Source organism: Rhodnius prolixus, unplaced genomic scaffold (genome assembly GCF_049639745.1).
Source record: "Rhodnius prolixus isolate KJV_2025 unplaced genomic scaffold, Rpr scaffold_1, whole genome shotgun sequence".
Lineage (NCBI taxonomy): Eukaryota > Metazoa > Arthropoda > Insecta > Hemiptera > Reduviidae > Rhodnius > Rhodnius prolixus.
Genome location: NW_027411581.1, coordinates 21,528,075 through 21,547,861, shown reverse-complemented (window position 1 = coordinate 21,547,861; position 19,787 = coordinate 21,528,075). Strand labels below are relative to the sequence as shown.

The 19,787-nt window shown below is 34.2% G+C and overlaps 1 protein-coding gene across 3 annotated transcripts in view; it reads right to left on the bottom strand.

Moving 5' to 3' along the window:
* The window catches only part of cv-c (RhoGTPase activating protein), a 512,238-nt gene that overhangs the window by 289,432 nt on the left and 203,019 nt on the right, over positions 1 to 19,787 (bottom strand). For all 3 annotated transcript variants that reach the window (XM_074134447.1, XM_074134439.1, XM_074134458.1), the window contains 3 exons: positions 12,796 to 13,137; positions 9,974 to 10,154; positions 5,495 to 5,886 (listed from right to left, as the gene is read on the bottom strand). In XM_074134447.1, the coding sequence (XP_073990548.1) occupies positions 5,495 to 5,886; positions 9,974 to 10,154; positions 12,796 to 13,137 (915 nt within the window). The remainder of the gene's footprint in view (positions 1 to 5,494; positions 5,887 to 9,973; positions 10,155 to 12,795; positions 13,138 to 19,787) is intronic.

The following is a 19,787-nucleotide window of genomic DNA, read 5'->3' as shown; positions in this document are numbered from 1 at the left end:
GGTTAATTCTGTGGAAGACAATACAGTTTCGTAAAGTTTCAAAGAAACCCTGTTTTTAGGGGTATGATAAAAACAGTTCGGCGGCCTCTGGTCTAAGAGAGGCTTTAAATTCCTTAACTACTGGTCAGTGTCCAGACGGAGAAACAATTATTCAACTGTAATTAGTGAAACACCATATCCAGTACCTTTGTTTGGTTCATATTTTATAAACAATAGATCGTGTAATAATCTGGCAAACAGATAACCAGCTGGTGCTTCTTGCGATCCATTTTTGAAATAATTTAAACACCTTCACAAAGTACCACTCCCAAAGTGGGAATCCGCCTCTAAAACAAGTCGTAGGTATTATTAATGGTGAATGATTTTTGATTTTTTTTTTTTTTTTACTTTGTAAGTACATTTACAACTGCAACAAATGTTGCATCAAGTAAATTTGATGAAACTGGTTAAGTTCACATGAAAGTCATGATAAGAACAATCACCCATTGATGGAACTCTTTCTCAGTGGATATTACCCTTACATCAGTAGGTCCCTAGGCCACTTCCGCTTCAAGCGACGAGGAGGATTGTCTAGAAGGTGAGGAGAGGAGAGCTGTTGTACAAGAGGATTAGGATGGAGAGCCAGAAGGCTGTGAAAGTTGCGGCAGCGAGACTTTATTAGATCAGAGACAAAAGGGATGTGAAGTTCAGTATGTATGGTAAGGTTAGAAATGTAATATGGAGCATTCAGGAAGATTTCCTTAAGATTTTAGACTGTAGTGTCTGCAGGCGTTTTGGAGTTACGAGGGTTTGGTTGAGCCCCACCCTTCTGCTCCGTATGTCCATATCGGTCTTAACAGTATCTTGTAAATTGTCAGTTTGTGATGCAAGCCGAGTTTGGATCTGCGGTCAAGTAGTCTAGTAAGTAGCTTGTAGCGTCGAATGAATTTTTAAATTTAACTTTCCACAATCTTTTGGAGTGTTACCGCTGGGTAACTTCTCCACTCTTTTATTCTGTTATTTATTGTTATCATTGTTGCTTATAACGCAAAATGCGTTGATTGTAACTAAATAAATGATTAAAAAAAAAAAAAAAAAAAAAAAAAACTTTCCACAATAGTTTTTCTCACAACAGAAAAAAAGTTCACTAGTTTCAAGTGGTCCCCGCAAGGGGTAGTTGTTGCATGCAACTACTTGGGGAGTAGCGACCCCACGGGTTCCTGAGCTTAGTACACCATGCACACTCACCAAAACAGTACACTGAACACATTACACTACACATTCACATTACACATACACAAAGGCATAACAATACACAACTTAGGGTTTCCGTCCCTAAGTCCAGGCTTAGGCCAGAGGAGTAAACCTCATAAAATCATAGGTCCTCCAAAGTAATGGGGGTTTAGCATAGGGTTAACACCCCTATCTTAGAAAAATCTTACTTGTTATGGAACCAAAAAGTAATACACCGACAGCTAAAAAGGTACGAAACAGGCGAGGAAACGGAACAAATCTTTGGCTAGCAACATGGAATGTTAGAAGTTTAGGTAAACCTGGAGCGTTAAAAAATTTGATTGAACAATTGGATAAATACAAAGTTAGTCTTGCTGCTCTCCAGGAGATTAGATGGAAAAATGAAGGTGTGTTTAGATCTGGAAATTATACCATTTTCCATGGAGGCAGCATAAAAGGAAACTTTGGAACTGGTTTCCTAATAAATAATAAAATTAAACACTTAGTGGTAAATTTTAAAAATGTGAATGAAAAAATCTCTACACTTAGAATAAAGGCAAAATTTTTCAGTATTTCACTTATTAATGTCCATGCTCCCACAGAGGATAAAGATGAGGAAGTAAAAGACGAATTCTATGGACAACTGGAGGCAGTATATGACAGCATACCCTCTAACGATATTAAAATCGTGTTAGGAGACTTCAATGCTAAGCTAGGGCAAGAGGAAAGTTACCGCCCATTTTTAGGACGCCACAGTCTACACGAAATTAGTAATGAAAACGGGATGAGAGTGATTGACTTTGCTATATCAAAAAATATGTCCATTAGAAGTACGCAATTCCCTCATAAAAACATTCATAAAGAAACCTGGAGAACGCCTGATGGCCTCCGAAAAAATCAGATTGATCACGTGATGATTGATTTTAGACATGCCTCTGATATCTGTGATGTTAAAAGTTGTAGAGGAGCAGATGGAGATTCCGATCATAATTTAGTAAGGATTAAGTACAGACAACGAATATCACTTAATAAACGGAAATTAGGAACAGTAGAGAAGAAATGGAACATTGAAAAATTGAAATTGGATGAAAAATGTAGAGAAAAATATATCGAGGAAGTAGAAAAAGGTCTCAGTGTGAGAAGCGATCAAGAAGAAGACAATGTAGCCCAACGATGGGAAGATGTAAGGATAGCAATTAGCACTGCAGCAGAAAGTTCTGTAGGAAGGAAGGAAAAGATGCAAAGAAGCATGTGGTTCGATGAGGAGTGTAAGTATGCCTTAGAAGAAAGAAATAAGGCAAGAATAAAAATGATAGAAAGAGCTACGAGAGCGAATACAACGGATTACAAAAAGAAAAGAAGCAAATAAAATATGTAGAAGGAAAAAAAGAAATTTCGAACTGGATTTTTTGAAGAAAATGGAGGAGGATGGAGAAAACAAAAGAGTCAGAGAATTTTATGCAGCAGTGAAGAAAGAAAGGAAAGGATTTCAACCTGGTGTAGACTTTTGTAGAGGAAAGGATGGAGATATGATAGGTGATGAAATGGAGATCAAGAAGAGATGGGCGGAATATTTTGAGGGATTGCTGAATATGGGACAGGAAACTATACAAAGAGAAGGAAACATACCCGAAAATATTGAAATGCTAAATGATGATTATGTAGAGTACCCTGAAAAGGAAGAAGTTATTGAGATCATAATGGGACTCAAAAATAATAAAGCTCCAGGCGCTGATGGAATAGTGGCCGAACTTCTGAAACTGGGAGGAGAACTTCTTCAGGAAAGAGTGTTTGAGCTGATACAAATGATATGGGAAAAAGAAGAGATGCCACAGGATTGGACGGTTGCAATAATTTGCCCAATTTTTAAGAAGGGTGATAAAACTTCCTGTGAAAACTATCGCGGTATTGCCCTATTGTCAGTTGTTTATAAGATAATGGCCAAAATAATAGCAAAGAGGCTAACTGAGTATGCGGACCAGATTTTAGGTGATTACCAAGCTGGTTTTCGAAGGAGTAGAGCAACCACGGACCAAATATGTGCATTAAGACTGATTCATGAGAAGTGTTACGAATACAATATTGATGTTCACCATTTATTTGTGGACTTCAGGCAAGCATATGACAGCCTTTACAGGGATAAAGTTTTACAAACTATGAAAGAGTTTGCCATCCCAGATAAATTAATCCGGCTCGTTAACATGTGCCTCTTAAAAACAACTGCGAAAGTCAGAATTAAAGGGGATTACTCTCAAGAGTTTGAGATAAACAGAGGTCTTAGGCAAGGTGACGTCCTCTCCACAATCCTATTTAACCTCTCCTTGGAGAAAGTTGTCAGAGATATTGAGACAAACCCAAACGGAACGATATTTAATAGGTCAAGGCAGTACCTGGCTTACGCAGATGACATAGTACTTTTAGGAAGAACCTTAAGGGCTCTGGAAGAGTGCTATGATCAATTGGAAAACAGTGCCAAGGCTGTGGGTCTGTCCATTAATACTGACAAGACCAAGTATATGCTATGCTCTAGGAACGATAACCGAATCTGCAACGCTCCTTCTGTGATGTTAAGCGGAAGAGCGTTTGAAAATGTACAAGCTTTTAAATACTTGGGTGCCATCTTCACTAGAGAAATGGACGTCAGAAAAGAAATTAAAGAGAGGTTGGCGGCCGGAAGTAGGTGCACGTTTGCTCTAAACAAGATCCTTAAATCCAGAAATGTCTCTCGAAAACATAAAATAAACGTCTACAAGACAGTTATCCGAGCGATAGTTCTGTATGCTTCGGAAACTTGGATACTGAATGAGAGTGAGAGCAATCAACTTCTTGTGTGGGAAAGGCGTGTGTTACGTAAGATTTACGGGCCAAATCTTATAAATGGCTCGTGGAAGATAAAAAGTAACACGGAGCTGAAAGAATTGTTTGCATCGCCGGATTTGGTTGCCGAGGTAAGGAGCAAAAGATTGGCATGGCTGGGACATTTGGAAAGAATGGACGAGGATCGTGCACTGAAAAAGATTTTCCGGAATTGGCCAGAAGGAAGGAGGAAAGTGGGAAGACCTAGAAAGAGATGGTTGGAGGATGTGGAAGGAGACCTCAGAAGGCTTGGTGTGAGGAATTGGAGAAGAAAGGCCACAGATAGAGAGAGCTGGAGGCAAATTACTAAGGAGGTCAAGGCCCTTCAAGGGCTGTAGTGCCATGTAAAAAAAAAAAAAAAAAGTTTCAAGTGGTCATGACACTGTAACTACAGCAAAGCTACTAATTTTGGAGTTGTAGTTTGCAATATTGAAATTTTAATAGATATTAATGAATTTTCTTTCTTTTGTCCGATACCAGTTTGAACAAAATGAAACAAAAAATTAATAAAGACCAAAGGTTTCAGAAACAATAAAGTTGTCAGGCTATTTACATATATATTAACACGGTGTACTGCCTCAGGTATTGGGGGCGTCCCTTTATTACATTTTTGTTTACATATTCATTTGTTTACTACAGGCCGACAATTGTAGGGTTCATGATACCTATATCATTTTTTTTTTTAAAAAAAGAAGTGATGAATCAAATTTAAAGTAACTTTGAATTCAAAAAGAAGAATGTAAATGACGCCTTGTAAGTTACAATATAAAATTTTTTATAAACATTTGCCGTAGGGGGAAGTCTCTTCAACAGAGATTGTAACTTCCTCGCGGGAATTATTCTAACATTACTGATGCTCTAAGACTCATCATCGTAAAGACAAACACAACTTACATGAAGAGGTTCAAATCAAATTCATTACTTAGTACTTACCATTTTACAATTTAAAAACAACTATATTTTAAGAATTAGAAATGCTAACTAATAGGTATGATACAGCTGCCTGCCCGTAGATTTTCTCTTTCTAGGACCTTCTCACAGCTCACGGTTATGGATAGTGTCTGTAATGAGAGAATATTGTCCGGAGGCCGGCAGTGCACTTCAAAAAGCTCCGGACGCCAATGGCGGCAGATGTTGACACGACTTAAATTCAAAAGGAAACAAAAAAAGAAGAGGTACGAGCACTTTTGAACACTCGAGACCGATTTTTCCTTCTCTAACGCTCGTGAGTGAAAGCTTGAGAACCGTACAGATTTTCTACTAGAAGTTTTCACCGAAATATCAGTTTTCGAGATCACTTTAGTTAGAAAAATTGGTCTCAATGTGAGGAGAGGGAGTTAGGATCTAAGAACTGACAAGGATAATTTGAAATAACTATTAATATTATGAACAGTGTTAAAAAATGAAACGACCAAACAGCACTTACCTTGGCACTTGCAGGAGATGGATGCTTAGAGTTGGCTAATAATGGTGCCGATGACGACTTATTCCCAAGATCTTGTGGAGTTAGTGGCTCATTATGTAAGGAAGTGCCGGATGGTGATGGCAGTGAAGGTACAACTGGAGAACGACTCGATGGAACTGAAGGTCCAAGTGGAAGGCAAACTGGCCTGGGCACGGTCGTACGGGCACAGAGGCGAACCGATGCGAGCGGTGGACGAGTTAGTTCTGGTTCACTGGACGATTCAGGTAACTGTTGACTTTCACGACGTATCCAAACATCGCGCATGGCTCCGATAGCCGAACATCCTTGCAATTTGCCGGACTGACGACGTCTTAAACGTTCCCAGGTTTCTTTACGACGACATTTCTGGCAATCTGTACAAATAATAACAAGTTAAATTAGAGTATTCTATGGAAACCACACACCAGGCTTCCAACAACAGGTTTTAAATACATTTTATTATTATTCAAAATTTGTTTACGATGAGTTAGTTATCTACTGGTAAATAGTTAAATGTACAAACTAATACAAACACACTCCCTCGCATCTTCAAGCGTAAAGAACCATAATTCAATCAAAAATGGAGGTGCCTGTAAACTCTGATAATAGGGAAACATTCCGAGACCTCTACATTGAAAATTTGGCCTCATGCTCAACCAAAGAAATCTGGATCAAATGCAGAAAAACATTTGAGTAAAATTAGTTAATTTTTTTGTTTAATGGCTTGCTTGTGATTGGCTGTTTATTTAAACATGTAGTGTATACATTAATCGCAGGCTGAGAGAAGCGAGTACATGCCTGGTAACTCTTAGCCAAACTGAATACTGCCGCATGGATACAAAGCGCAGAAATTGCTGATGTCGATCCATTATACGGTATGTTCAAGAACAGAATTCTCAAACGAGGTTAATGAATCCCAAATGGGCGAATTGAGCTTAAGTTCAGAAACATTTTCTCTTGATAAAATTAAAAAAAAAGATCTCAAATAATTTTATTTAGCAAATCAGCTAATTTAGCTGCTTAAGAGAATTCTCTTATTAATATTATACTAACGTCACACACAAAGTAATAGCATTTAGGTTTTTAGACCATCAATATCCTTAATTGTGCATCAATTTGTCCTAATTTTCCCGTTTTCTGTATCACTCCTTATTTTTTTGTCGAGAAAGATTCTGAGACAGTATTTGGGCTGTTGAAAATGTGGTCAGCTCTGCAGTGCTCGATAATATCGCTGGTTTTTGAATCCCTGACTGCTTTTGAACTTTAATTTTATTGTTCAGTGACTGTAGAGGATTTAACTTCAACAAAGTTTATACCCATGTGACTTAAATTTTGGATACAAAACTAAAATATTGCTGCGAAAAATCTGCTTAATATGTCGAATAAATCAGCGGCAGAATTTGAGCTTTTTGTGTAGAGATTTAAAATTAATTATTTGAAATTTTAAAAAAATAAATCAAATTAACACTCGGCATCGAAATAACGACATTTTTTGCTGACAAATTTAAACAGTTCTCTTCTTTAGACTACTTCTTTCTCCAAAGAGGTTTATTCATGCTATTCCCACTTCTAACAGATTATTAATTTACCCCTCAACGGTTTGCGAGCAACAAGACTGTAGTAATCTATTACCTAAATGTAGTGCATAATTACAATTAGGAAGAATTATCCATTTAAAATGCACTTTAATGCCATTAGTACAAATTAATCCGTTAAAAGACTGGATAAAAGCCAAAATTGGTTCAGTTCAATTAATATAAATCATTTAAACGAGTCATAGAATGAAATGTAGGTCAACTGAAGGGCATTAAGATAATCTAAATTTCCAATAATGCTTGTTATGTTTTAATGGTACTAAATAAAGCAAGTGCTTTACAAAAAAAAAGTTTGTCAGAAATTATAATGCTGATTGTAAAAAGTTATTTCGCATCATTAAAGGACAAACGCTCAGCACGTAAATCCTCTTTAAAAAGATATCTAAAATTTTCTAAATGTTTTAGTATTTTGGAGACTACGTTTATTCTTAGAACGCCATTTCAATTAGTTAGGGGTACAATATGGCGTATAATGATCTGATACGCTGGAGGAGAAAGGTCTATTCAATTCAGAGAATTCGGTTTACTTATTTTTTGTCCAAGGCTTATTCGGATTTAAAAGAAAATTTTTCAAAAACTGGGGTTTAAAAAAACAACTATAGGCCGAAACTTAAAATTAAAAAAATAAGAAAGATGGAAATGAAATTTAATTGAGACCGCTATCAGTGTCATTTCGGAAGAATCTTCATATATGGCAAAGGGATGTCCATTCAAAAGGTGCAGTGGACTCTCTTTTTGAAAGTGTACACACTGATTTATAAGGCCAAATTATAAAGAACAAGAGGAAATCAGAAATATAAAAAATGTAACAGGAAAGAATTCATATACAGGACAATTTTGCCCTAATTCTGCGTCTCCTTCCCATTAACGATTTAAAATAATTATAATAATAAAATTACGCAAACTTTTTTTGTGATGCAATTAAAAATATTAATAATAATCTGGTAACCGAAAATATCGCTTTGCTCAAGTTTTATTTGAGGTTTTAGAGATTTTGAATCAAATTTTAACACTCATTGTTTACGTACAGAGCCACAATTTTTTATTTGAACCATTTTCTCTCAGAAAGCTCTTCTTAAGGTAGCTCCTCAGGGGGATATGTGGGAATTAGTTCCCTTCAAAATGTTTAAAATGTACGGCCACATTAACTTTATAATGTAGAAATGAAATATATAATTCACAGTTTGAAGTTAATCGGCTGACCAAACCAAAAACCTCTTAAATTGAATAAATTTTGTACTTTCTAGTCTTTTCCCGCTTAAAGAAAATCGCAATGAGAAAAAGAAGTGTTTTAGGCACCAATTTTTCACTCACATAAAACGCCATCGTGAGTAATGATGCCAAATATTTAGTTTCCAATTAACAGCTGATGTAAATATTTACGGTGTTAATCACGGTTCACGGCACTGCAAGTTTTTGAAACAGATTCTTTTTATTGAATTGTTACTCTACCCTCTGGTCTTTTTTATGTGATTTTTTCCCTGTGATTTATTGTCGGTCATAAAAGAATCGCTTCTTTTAGATTAACTGGGAAGCCCAAACAATTTAAAAATAGAAATCACAATAAAAGGGAGAGACTAAGATGAAGAGATTAGTAGCCGAATGACCTAGAAAAGAGACCAATAGTGGAAGATAACAACAGACTGGTGCGATATGACAATATGGTCCGTTATGTGGCGCTCAGTTTATAACGGCGGCCATGGCACAATCGCATCATTCTGTATCGATAGCCGCAGGTGTAGAACATGGCTCAAACTGCGTAGCTAATTGTCTAGCCGCAGTACGGTCCTCTCTCTAATACCAAGTTGTCGTCACTAACAAAAACTATTGCAATTCCACACTAACCAGACATCACTGTGTTTTACCCAGGCACGTGCAACCTGCAGCAACATTTTTGGGCAATACGAAATTGAATTGAAAACCTATTACTAGGAACGACTACATATGTCATTAACAAAGATTAAAATAATCCTCTATTAACAAAGAATGAAAAAAAAGCTGTATCTTTAGGAGAGTAAAGTAAAGTAAAGTAATCGCCTATTTATTCAGGCGGGGCTTAACGTCCAACTACCAATTAGGTGGAGGCGACTAGCAAACATACTTTACTGTAAATTTCTTTTTATTAACCATTAAATAAAATCCAAGGCCTAAGACCGGGAATCGAACCTATTACCACAATACATATTAGCTTCGCAGGTCTCGCCTCTATCCGCTCGGCTACCGTGGCGCCTACTCTTTAGGATAGTATTAATATCAGAAATTGAATATTTATTCATATTATACTCAATAAAATTCTTTTCAATTCCTCAGAAATGAAAATCGCTACGGCAGATATCTTTTTACATATTTGTAAAAAGTAAATAAGGTTTTATTATAATTGAAGGCTAATAAAAACATAGAAGATGGATGGCAGAGAGATGAATTACTAAAATTTGGTTGTATGATCTGGCGGCCAGTTTAGATATCTAGTGTAGGATGCAGAAGAGATGAATTTTCATTACTCTCGAGACCTCTATCTTCTTGGGCAACTCAACTATCCCATTTGCAGACAACTTTTTCCTTACTTTTAAAATTTTTTAAAGGCTTTTTCATCCTTTCTACCACGAATTTTATAATTCGATGATGCAGTAATCAGAATATGATTCCGCAAATGATAAGAAATGTAAAAACATAGATAACATCTCCGAAATAATGAAAAATAATTATTTTTTATTTATATTATACATCTGCATGAAAACGCATTGTAGCCATTCCGGCAAAAGATATAAATTAATCCACTTAATCATTTTTAAAATTACTTAAACCAGTGCTATCAAAATATTCAACTAACAAAAAACAAATCAGAGCAAAAAAAAAGATAACATACTTTTGGGTGACGCTGTTGGCGGTGAAGGAGATGGCTCTTCTTTATGTGAATCCCCTGAACTGTCAGGATGTGGAGACGATGACGAAGTGTCCTCCTCTGGCAACGAAGAAGAATCAGAGAGCCAAGTGAAACTGGAACACCTAGATACTGCGGGTGATGTCTGTGTACCGCAATCTTCTTCCTGGCAAATAAAGGATGCACTATATTTTATTGGCGAACAAACAGTTGTAAAATCATTCCAAAATACTCTGTATCTGGGTGGACCATATATCATTTTCCCTCGAAGTGTGTGTCTGGGTTAAACATTTAGTTTCGTTTGACCTAAAAAAAAAATATATTTAGAGACCTTTTCCATGTTGGCATGTTTTACTGTGTCTACGCTCGAAACCGGTCATCAACAATAAAATTAGGTTATATATAAGTAGTAGTATAAGTTGGTTACCAGAAGAAAAACTAATAACTCAGGGAAAGGTAAATAATGTTTCCGTTCATACTTGGCTTTCACTTTCTTTGAACCTTGTCCAAGCTCCGCCAGCTATTTCAAACCTTTTTCGCATCGTCGAGTCATCCTCTCGTGGCCGGAATATCATAAACATCTTTCTTATATCTTGTTTCTTTCTTTCCTCATGAGGTGTGCAACCTCACTGTTGGCCATCATGTAAATTACAGAAAGAGAATGTCAGTTTTTTTCAATATTTAGATGATTTCAAATTATGTTTTTTTTACCCTCGCAATGAAAACTCAATTCGAAAATTAGGCGAAATAATTCTCATTATAATGATAACAAAGAACTGAAATAATGACCAACTTTTTTCAGCAATGTTTGCGTTTGCAAATTCGTTGTAATAATACTAGTGAAAAAATAAATTCCACAAGATGTAAAATGAGAAATCTATTTATATAGAAAGCAAGTGTGTGAATAATTAAATCATATTCTCTCAGCATTCAGTTTTCTCAAGATGGCAGCAGGTCATTAACAAAAATCTCTCAGTAATTATTCAAACAACATGGCGCCTTCATAACAATTTTTTTTTTTTACAAGTTATTTTAAGGTCTCATTACTTCATAATGATGTTTTATATACATTTTTGTTAATGGTTCAGTTTTAAAACTGGGTGAGCACTATTACTGAATGAAAGTAAAAGATGTTATGTAGAAAGAAACCATGAGATAACAACATTTGAGGGCTCTAAGAATAATATTCGAACATTACTTGGAAGACTTCAGGCAAGAAAATCACTTCCTGCGAAGAAGCTGCAGGGTCCCCAAGGTATGGCACGTTCCTATTTCAGAAATCCCAAGATATGTTGGAATGCAAAAAACATACTTTGTATTCCTTTGAGACGCGAATATTGAAAAATGTTACGGCCATTTGTGTGATGATCGAGCGGATGATTAGAGAAAAATGGCCTCAGAAGAATACATCGCAACATATCTCACTCAAAACACAATGGGATCTTTGCTAAATGATGAAAATATAAAGTGTACAGTATATTTGTGTATTGATTACTTATCTAAAATTAAGGAAATTCTTAATTGAATATTGAAGTTTTAAGATTTTGGTTATCTAGCTAATTATTATAATGCTTCTCTATATTTGTATTAACATGAATGTGTTCGACGTAAGAATAAAATGGCGATTTGCAATGTATTTAAGTTTGTAAACGATTTTTAATCTGCATAAGAGAGTAAGACTTTGAGCTCGATCCTTTCTTCTTCGGGAGCGGGAAGCAGTTATTGACCAGAGAAATTATTACATTTGAAGTGATGCACTGAAATAATGGAAAGACGTGCATACGTCTGTACTAGGATATGTTAACCCTCAAACCACAAGATGCGGGTCGGATCCGACCCGAGGCGAAAATATATTTCCATTGTTCCCCCCACAATTAACTCTTAGATATTAGACTCGGTATACCCTTTCTGTGAGTCCTTAGGAAGAGCCCACACTGTTTCCGCCGATTCGGTAAGTGTCACTCCGCTCTTATTTTTGTTAGTAAGTCAGATTCTAGGTCGGATCCGACCCGACCTTGGTATTAACGTTATACGTTTTGTCCTGTACAAGTGAAACAAAAATGAAGAAAGTTACTCTGGAGATGCACGTTCGACGTTTCTCAAGAACCTTGCGTTTTCCTTGACGCAACCTCTTGTAGGAAAAAGACTGAAAAACGAGCGTTTTCCAAAGGAATTACTCCTTACGATTGGAAAATATGTCCTACTTGTTCCCACTGATAATGGCGAACAAACAAATGATTTTTTTTCCATAACGACGCGATAATTTTGTTACCACGCAACTATTTTACTTTAATTTTCATTCAAGCTCTTTGTAAACTGTTTTATTTTCATTGAGACAAGGTTCCTTTTTCAAGTTCATTTCTTCATGTATTAGTCTATTCTAAGTTAATGTGCCATAAAATTATACAATTTATTAAAAAATTTATACATTTTATGTAGAAATAAATATGTTATTTTGAGTTATATTTGAGTTTTTCACTGTAAGTAAGAAAATATAGTATCGGGTCGGATCCGACCCTACCTTAGTGTTCGTGTCAGGAAAATTCATCTTGTGGTTTGAGGGTTAAACTGGGAAAATAAGGACACAGATTCTAGAATATAATATGGGATGCTGTACTCTAGCTTTGGTTGTAAATCTAGTTAAATAGTTGCCAAAACAAGCTTATGCTGTAATTCAACGCTTAAGGAAGTTACAAAAGTTTGTCTTTGTCACTTTACCAGCTCTTAACAACAAGTGGATCAATAAATTTAACATCTCTGTTACCACAAATAGAATGTGCTTAATAAGTAAAATAAATTATACACACATGATTGGTAGAATGTTGGTCCAACACTTCGGCGGATCTTTCTAAACCACTATCCTCAGCTTCATCTTCCAACGTCCTCTGTTCCGGTTCTGGTGATGATTCAGAAGAGCCAGTATCATGAGCCATTTCAATTGTTAACAGACTATGCAATTCTTCAGCTATTATAGAATTGAATTCTGTCCAAGAAGCTAATAGATTTTCTGACCAAGCTGATAAACGTTTTGTTCCATCCACCGTGGTGATCTCTTTATCTTGTGACGTGTTTACGTTAGTTCCATCGTTAGTTTTGTTAGTAGGATTGCCATCTACAGACCATCGTTCAAACACTTCACCTATCTCCTCCTGAAACATAAATCAAAAACTATTAGTTAGAACAAATTCTTCTGAGTTAAACCAGCGCCAGGGGCAAAGCAATCATTTGGTCCCTCTACTAGACTACGAAAATGATTTAGAAATATAATAAAACTAATAATTCCGTAATAAAATAGTCAGAGTATTGGATTTAGGCGGAATACTAGTAATTTCTCTGTGGAGCGGGCTGAAAAAGTGCAACTTACAGCTTGCTCGTTGGTGTTCTAATTTTTGTAATTTATAAAAATTTTTGGTAACTATTTTTCGGCTACGGCTACACGTTATGATTATTTAGTGAACCTGTAGACTTTACATATTGAACTTTCACGAGAAATATTACAAGTTTTAAGTCAGAAAGTTGGGGTGTTTCACAAATTCAAGCCCAAACACAAGATTACTTACTTTGTACAATGATCTTGCTTTTCTTGAACTTGCCTGCATGGATCGGTTTGAGCAAAAACTTTATAATTTGTTTGCATATCTCAAAAACCCAACAATCGGATATATCACTGCAGTATGTTTTTTTCCCCTTTTTTGAGGGAAAAAAAACTGCACTAACTGTCGTTACATTGCCGAAAAACGATCAACGATTGATGTAAAAATGTAAAAAAAAAAATATTGATTGTAAAAGACTTCTATTTTCAAACAAATAACAAGTAAAAAAGTCTAACGGAAGTTCAGAGAGCAGGGCGGGGATAAGCTTCCTTTTCCTCTTCAGTAAGTTGTACATTATCATTAATGTAAATTCGTTATTTTAAAGTAATATTTCAATTTGCTGAAATTCGGTCTTCAGGAAGCAATAATTTACTCAAATGTGAATTAACTTTGTTGTTCTTTGCTGTCTGTTGGTTTTTTTCCCCCTCTTGGAACACAGGAAATGAAACCTTAACTTTGTTATCTCTTGTTAACTTCCGACATTTCTCCGAATTCAAAAGTTCCATCTTCTCTTTAAGAATATTTATTAATCTAAATATATTTTCAAAAATGTTCCTCCCTGTGATTTTTAGCGCCCTCTGAAATTTGTTACCCGAGAGTAACGCCCCTTTCAGTGAGCACTGGTTTTTAACACAGCATTTAATTTCAAGTATACATTCCCGGTTCCCTGTTCACCTGGGCGTCTTCATAATTATTTGATGAAGACATAGTTTTCCATCTCCTCCTTCAGAAAGCTTTTTAATGGATCATTTTAAAATGTTATCCCGTATCATGAACACATAATTGTTAGCGAAAAACCTCGATCTGATATAGAAAGTGAAACGGAAATGTTTCCTCATTGTGCATCAAACTGACGTACTGTGAACTTCCAAGAAGATAACTAACCTTATTCGAGCTTTTCGCATACTATTTTTAACGGCTTTGAACCCTTTTTCAAGGCCCAAGAGCGGTCTCGAGAATCCTTTTTACTTCCCTTCGAATCCTTCCATATTACTTTTGTCATTTATCTGAGCACATTTTGTCTTCTAGATTTTCCTGGACATTGACTACCTAACATTTAGAATGAGCCCAACTCTTTTAAAAAAATACGTCAAAAATAAATCAATTTTATCAAATATTATTTTGTAAGAATAAGTCCTTAATTAAATTTTAATGCCATAAAACAAATTATAAAACAATTTTAATATGTATATAAATCATTTTTTTAAATTTTAATCCATTTATAGATTAAATAAGCGACAAAAATTTAATGACCCATCAAAAAAGGATGTACAAACTTACAACATAAATCACAGAGGTTGTTATCAGTAATTGAAAGCTGTCAATATCAACTTCTGGCGTAAATATCACGGTATTAGATTGAATGTCAAGCGAGAGTTAGCACTACGTTGAAAATCATTTCCAAGTAACATCACATAACTCAGATCCAGTCAAATTTCATATTAGTCGGAAGAGTGTAATGAACTATAAATTCTTATAAAAATGGATTACCCTATTTATTATTAATATTTAATAACGTATCATTCACACAAAGAGAATTTTCTTGTCAAATTGTAAATTTAAATCATCGACACCTAAATAAATGTACAGATAGTTATAGAATTAAATTTAAATAGCTAGTGTTCAGTAATGAGCAGACATTTAAAGTTATTTATTAATTTAATCAAATAAAATCAAGTCGAAAATCTATAATCGCTTGAAAATCTTTGAAGAAATAAATTTTAACCAATTACATAGTTATAGAATTAAATTTAAATAGCTAGTGTTCAGTAATGAGCAGACATTTAAAGTTATTTATTAATTTAATCAAATAAAATCAAGTCGAAAATCTATAATCGCTTGAAAATCTTTGAAGAAATAAATTTTAACCAATTTACTCGTATATTTAAGTTCAACTATTAAGTATTACTTCAGGAATATTGACGCCCAATCAAGAGAGGTTAAACAATCGTAGTTCTTTTTAAAAAACGAATCTCCACTATGCAGCTTTAAAAAAAGGATAAATTTCTATTTTTTTTTTTAATTGAATGAACCAATAGAAACTGTATTAGCAAACATGCATCAGGTTCAGGTGAATTGCGAGTCCAAGTTTTGGCAAACCATCTTTGACCCATTTCCTACAATTCTAATTATTGCAAATCTAGAATGAGTAAAAATAAAGACCAAAAGATAAACTATGAATTTTGATTTAGTTGAAACATTTGACGAGAAGAATTGAAGTCCTATTCACTTTACCCGCTACTTCAATTAGATAAACTTAATCTCATGGAATACATACATAATTATGATTAAGATGCTTTAATAGAGCTGATAAAATTTGGAATTACAAGAAAATATGTTAATCAAAAATAAATTTATGTCACTTAACATTCTCCTGTTTTTCGTAAACTTTTTAAAAAGGTTTTCTCCAAAATTGATTTTCTAAAACTGTAAAACTATCATTTTTTATCAGTAATTTTCTTATTTCTGTTCACGAAGTTGGGCTCTAAATTCTTGCGTTACACTTTAAGGTCATATTGTTTGTATTAAATGTTCCTACAATTAAAAAAAAAATGGCCAATGAGAGTTGTGTAAATGAAAATAAAATATTGTAAAGATTTTTTTTTTTTTTAATCAAAAGGCGAGAGAGTTTAAATGCCACAGAAGCTAGAAAGTAGTATGAATTTAATTACTCGAGAATTGAATTCAAGCATCAGATCACGAAATATAAAAATAACCTGTACAATTGTGTAGTTGTACATAGAAATGTGTGTGGAATAAAACAAGGCCAAAGTTGATAAAATTGTTCACCTTTGACTGAAGAAGAGGTGGACAGTAAATGAAGATTTTTAATTATGATTTGTTAGCCTGGTTGAATAAAAAGGTAAGTGAATGTTTGCTAGTGATAAACGCATTTAGTGAAACTGGACAGGACAGCACTCTGTGGCGTGTGAACTTAGAGCCCCGGCCACTGTTTCATCCTGTATCATAAAATGTATAAAAAAGTATTTTTGTTATAGGAAATAAGTGTAGGCAGACTGTAACTACTTTAAAGGTGGACGACCTGTTCCATAAAACTTAATTTCTACTCCTACATAACGACTTGAAACTTACTTTATTTCGCTTTTTCAGCAATTAGCAGATAAAAAAAAAAGAAGTTGCAATGAATCAAATAATAATAATAATCATCATTTCAATTATTGATGAAAGAGTTTAAATGTCAAAGAAGTCTGAACGTTTAATTAAAACTTGGAATTCATTTCAAAAAAGTATTTGTCTCAAATATTATACACGTTCTCTGGAATAAAATACAATGACAAAGAAAAGATGGCATCATATCAAAAAAGTTTCAAACCAAAAAGGTAGGATGAAAAAATAATTACCATTTCAGTCGTGATACATTTATTCTGCCGAGCTTTCGACCTAGGGACTAGGTCATCTTCAGGGCTGTGGTTTACTGATTGTTAACAATGATTCCATTAAAATGAATATGTATAATATAATGAAATTTACAAAAATTATTTACCCAGTTTACAAAGTAATATTTTTACATTTCAGGGTTGGTGTATCTTCTGTCTTCTCTGTTCATAGACTGAGTGTGATCGGTCTGTGTGTGTAATGTGTTAGGTTATGTGGAAGTCAGTGTTGCCAATTGTCATGTATTTTGTAGTAAGTTTGCGTATATGTTGTTTAAATTGTTCGTGTCTGTTTTGAAATTTAAACTGTTTTCTGTCTTAGATATGTATATTATTTCTAGCAGTTTCCTTTTTTTGTGTGTTAGTTTCAGATTTAAGTATCTTTGTGTTTGGGAAATCGAAAGTGTGATGATTTTCTGTGCTGTGTAAGGAAAGTGCTGTGGTGTTCTTTTTTAGTTTTGTGTCGTAAGAGTGTTGGTACAGATACTGAATGTAATCTTCAGGAAAGCCTACGCCAATCTTTCCCCTAGAACTGTCCGAAACGAATTATATAAAACGATTTAAGTAGTAAGCTATTACGGATCTATGTATGTGGGTTTAATGTGTATAAGAACTTTAAAGAAATGTGGCAATCCAGTCAGTTTTTGTCTTCATTTGGGACTTTTAGTCTCACATTTGATCCTAATAAATATTAACTTAAACAGGGACTGACAGAGCAATATGCAGAAATGGCCCATTATTAATTTATCTTTTACAGAACATAACATTTCTTAAAGTAATGGTTCGGTGACTAATGTGAGTAATAAAGCTAAGGAAAGACAGAACTGGAAGAATTCAAATACGAGTTTCAGTCACTTACTGTCTGACTGAAATAGCACTAAAACATACAGGATCGACCACTAGTTGAGAATTTAAACTTTCTTGTAAGAAAAGTTAAAGAATAATCAATTGGAATCCTAATAACCAAAAAGCATTCAGAATATGCTTGGTATAACTAGAAAAAAATGAAATAAATATAAATAAATAAACATTGATAAAATCAATTACGTCAAGTAAAACAGTTGGGATTTTATTAATCCGAAACGCGTTTCCTATTCCTTTACAGATTCCCTAATATTTATTTCTCTACTTATAACAATATCATTTATAATTTTCAAGCAGTAAGTAATTTATAACTGGTCAATATTTCAAATGATTCATTAAAAACTCTATAAGAACACTTCTAAGAAATTTATCTGATAAGTGGAGCAAACGTTTCTCCATTCAACTAGTTAAAAAAGATGTCAACGAGAGATTGTGGCAAAGGTGGAGTTTCTGAATATTGATTTTAAACTGATTTTTATAAATTACTTTCAACAAATGTAAATGCGAAGCTAACATAAGATTCTAAATCTGCATCCACAAACACTTCAGATTCAAAGCTGCTACTTTGCGAGCTCTCTAAAAACTTTTATTAACTGAATTTTTATAGTTTTAAGACAATAAATTGCACTTAAAACCATAATTTAAAGTACAATTTTAATAAAATTTTAATTTAAAAAAGTTAATTGGTTATAATCTGCCAGTTGGTGCCTAAATTGTTGACTAGTAATGGTTGTGCGAATTCTGTTAGCTAATAACTTCATCTCAAGAAGAATATTATGATAAGTAAATGAGCCGTTCACTGCGCAAATCGATTGACTCCACTTTTTGAAATACCTTAAATTTAAGTGTCAAAGCACTTGGCTTAGTTATAGCTTTTTATATTCATAATAAATTTCCCAAATAATAAAGATTAACACCATTAAACGACAAAATTTTATTGGCCATTGAATAATAAATAATTTATTTCAGAAGCCATTATTATTAATTCCGTACTCTAATGTAAATCGTTGCAATAATTCAAATTCAGTAGCAGGCGCTAAATGATAGCGGTAAATTTATTTGAATTTATATTAGAAACGGAATTTAAAAAGGAAATGCACATTATTTCATCGCATTTCTCCATTTTTTGTTTTTTATGGAGTTAATCAAGTTCTGCAGTGAACGGCTCAAATGTGAAACGTCAGATTTCAAGATGTTGATCGAATGGAAATTGTTTTCGAGTTTGGAGAGAACTTGTCTTACATGATTCAATTTTAAAGTAACTTAATTAGGATGGAATTAAATAGAATAAATTAAACAGATAGCTCGTTTTTAAGGAATAAGTGGAACTGCTGAGAATATTGCGGGTCTGTGCAAGGTCCTTTGTGAACTCATCGTCGCCACCCTGTTACTAATCAATAAACTAAATAAATAACAGCATTGCAGTCGAGAAACTGCAAAATTAATTAACCCGCAGCTTTGATTCTGACTGCATAACATTTCAGAGTGCAAGTTGCTTCGGCAAATGAGGTTTTTTTTTTTTTGCACAACTCTTTTTACTTTTATTCGTACATTTTAATAGAAAAGTGATTTTAGAAGGATGCTGTGCGAAGATGGAGGGGATTTAGATTACTTACACTTCAGGAGCCACAAGGGCATAACCATCCTCAATAGCGTCAAGGCAGTATATCAGTGAAGCCATCTAAGATTCACAATAAACAATTTGAAGGTTTATCAAGTTAGAAGTCGACAGTACGAGAAACATGAGTACACCAAAAATTTATTTCATTCATAGAATCAAATTCAGAAAGAAATGAATGTAGACATGGTACTCTCGGAAGAATGAAGACTGTTTTAGAAAAAAAAAAAAAACTAAACCAAATCTTACTGTTAAATTGTTCAGTTACAAAAGGAAGTTTACATATATTTTGATACATAAATATTACGCCGTTGGTTTGGCAATCCAAA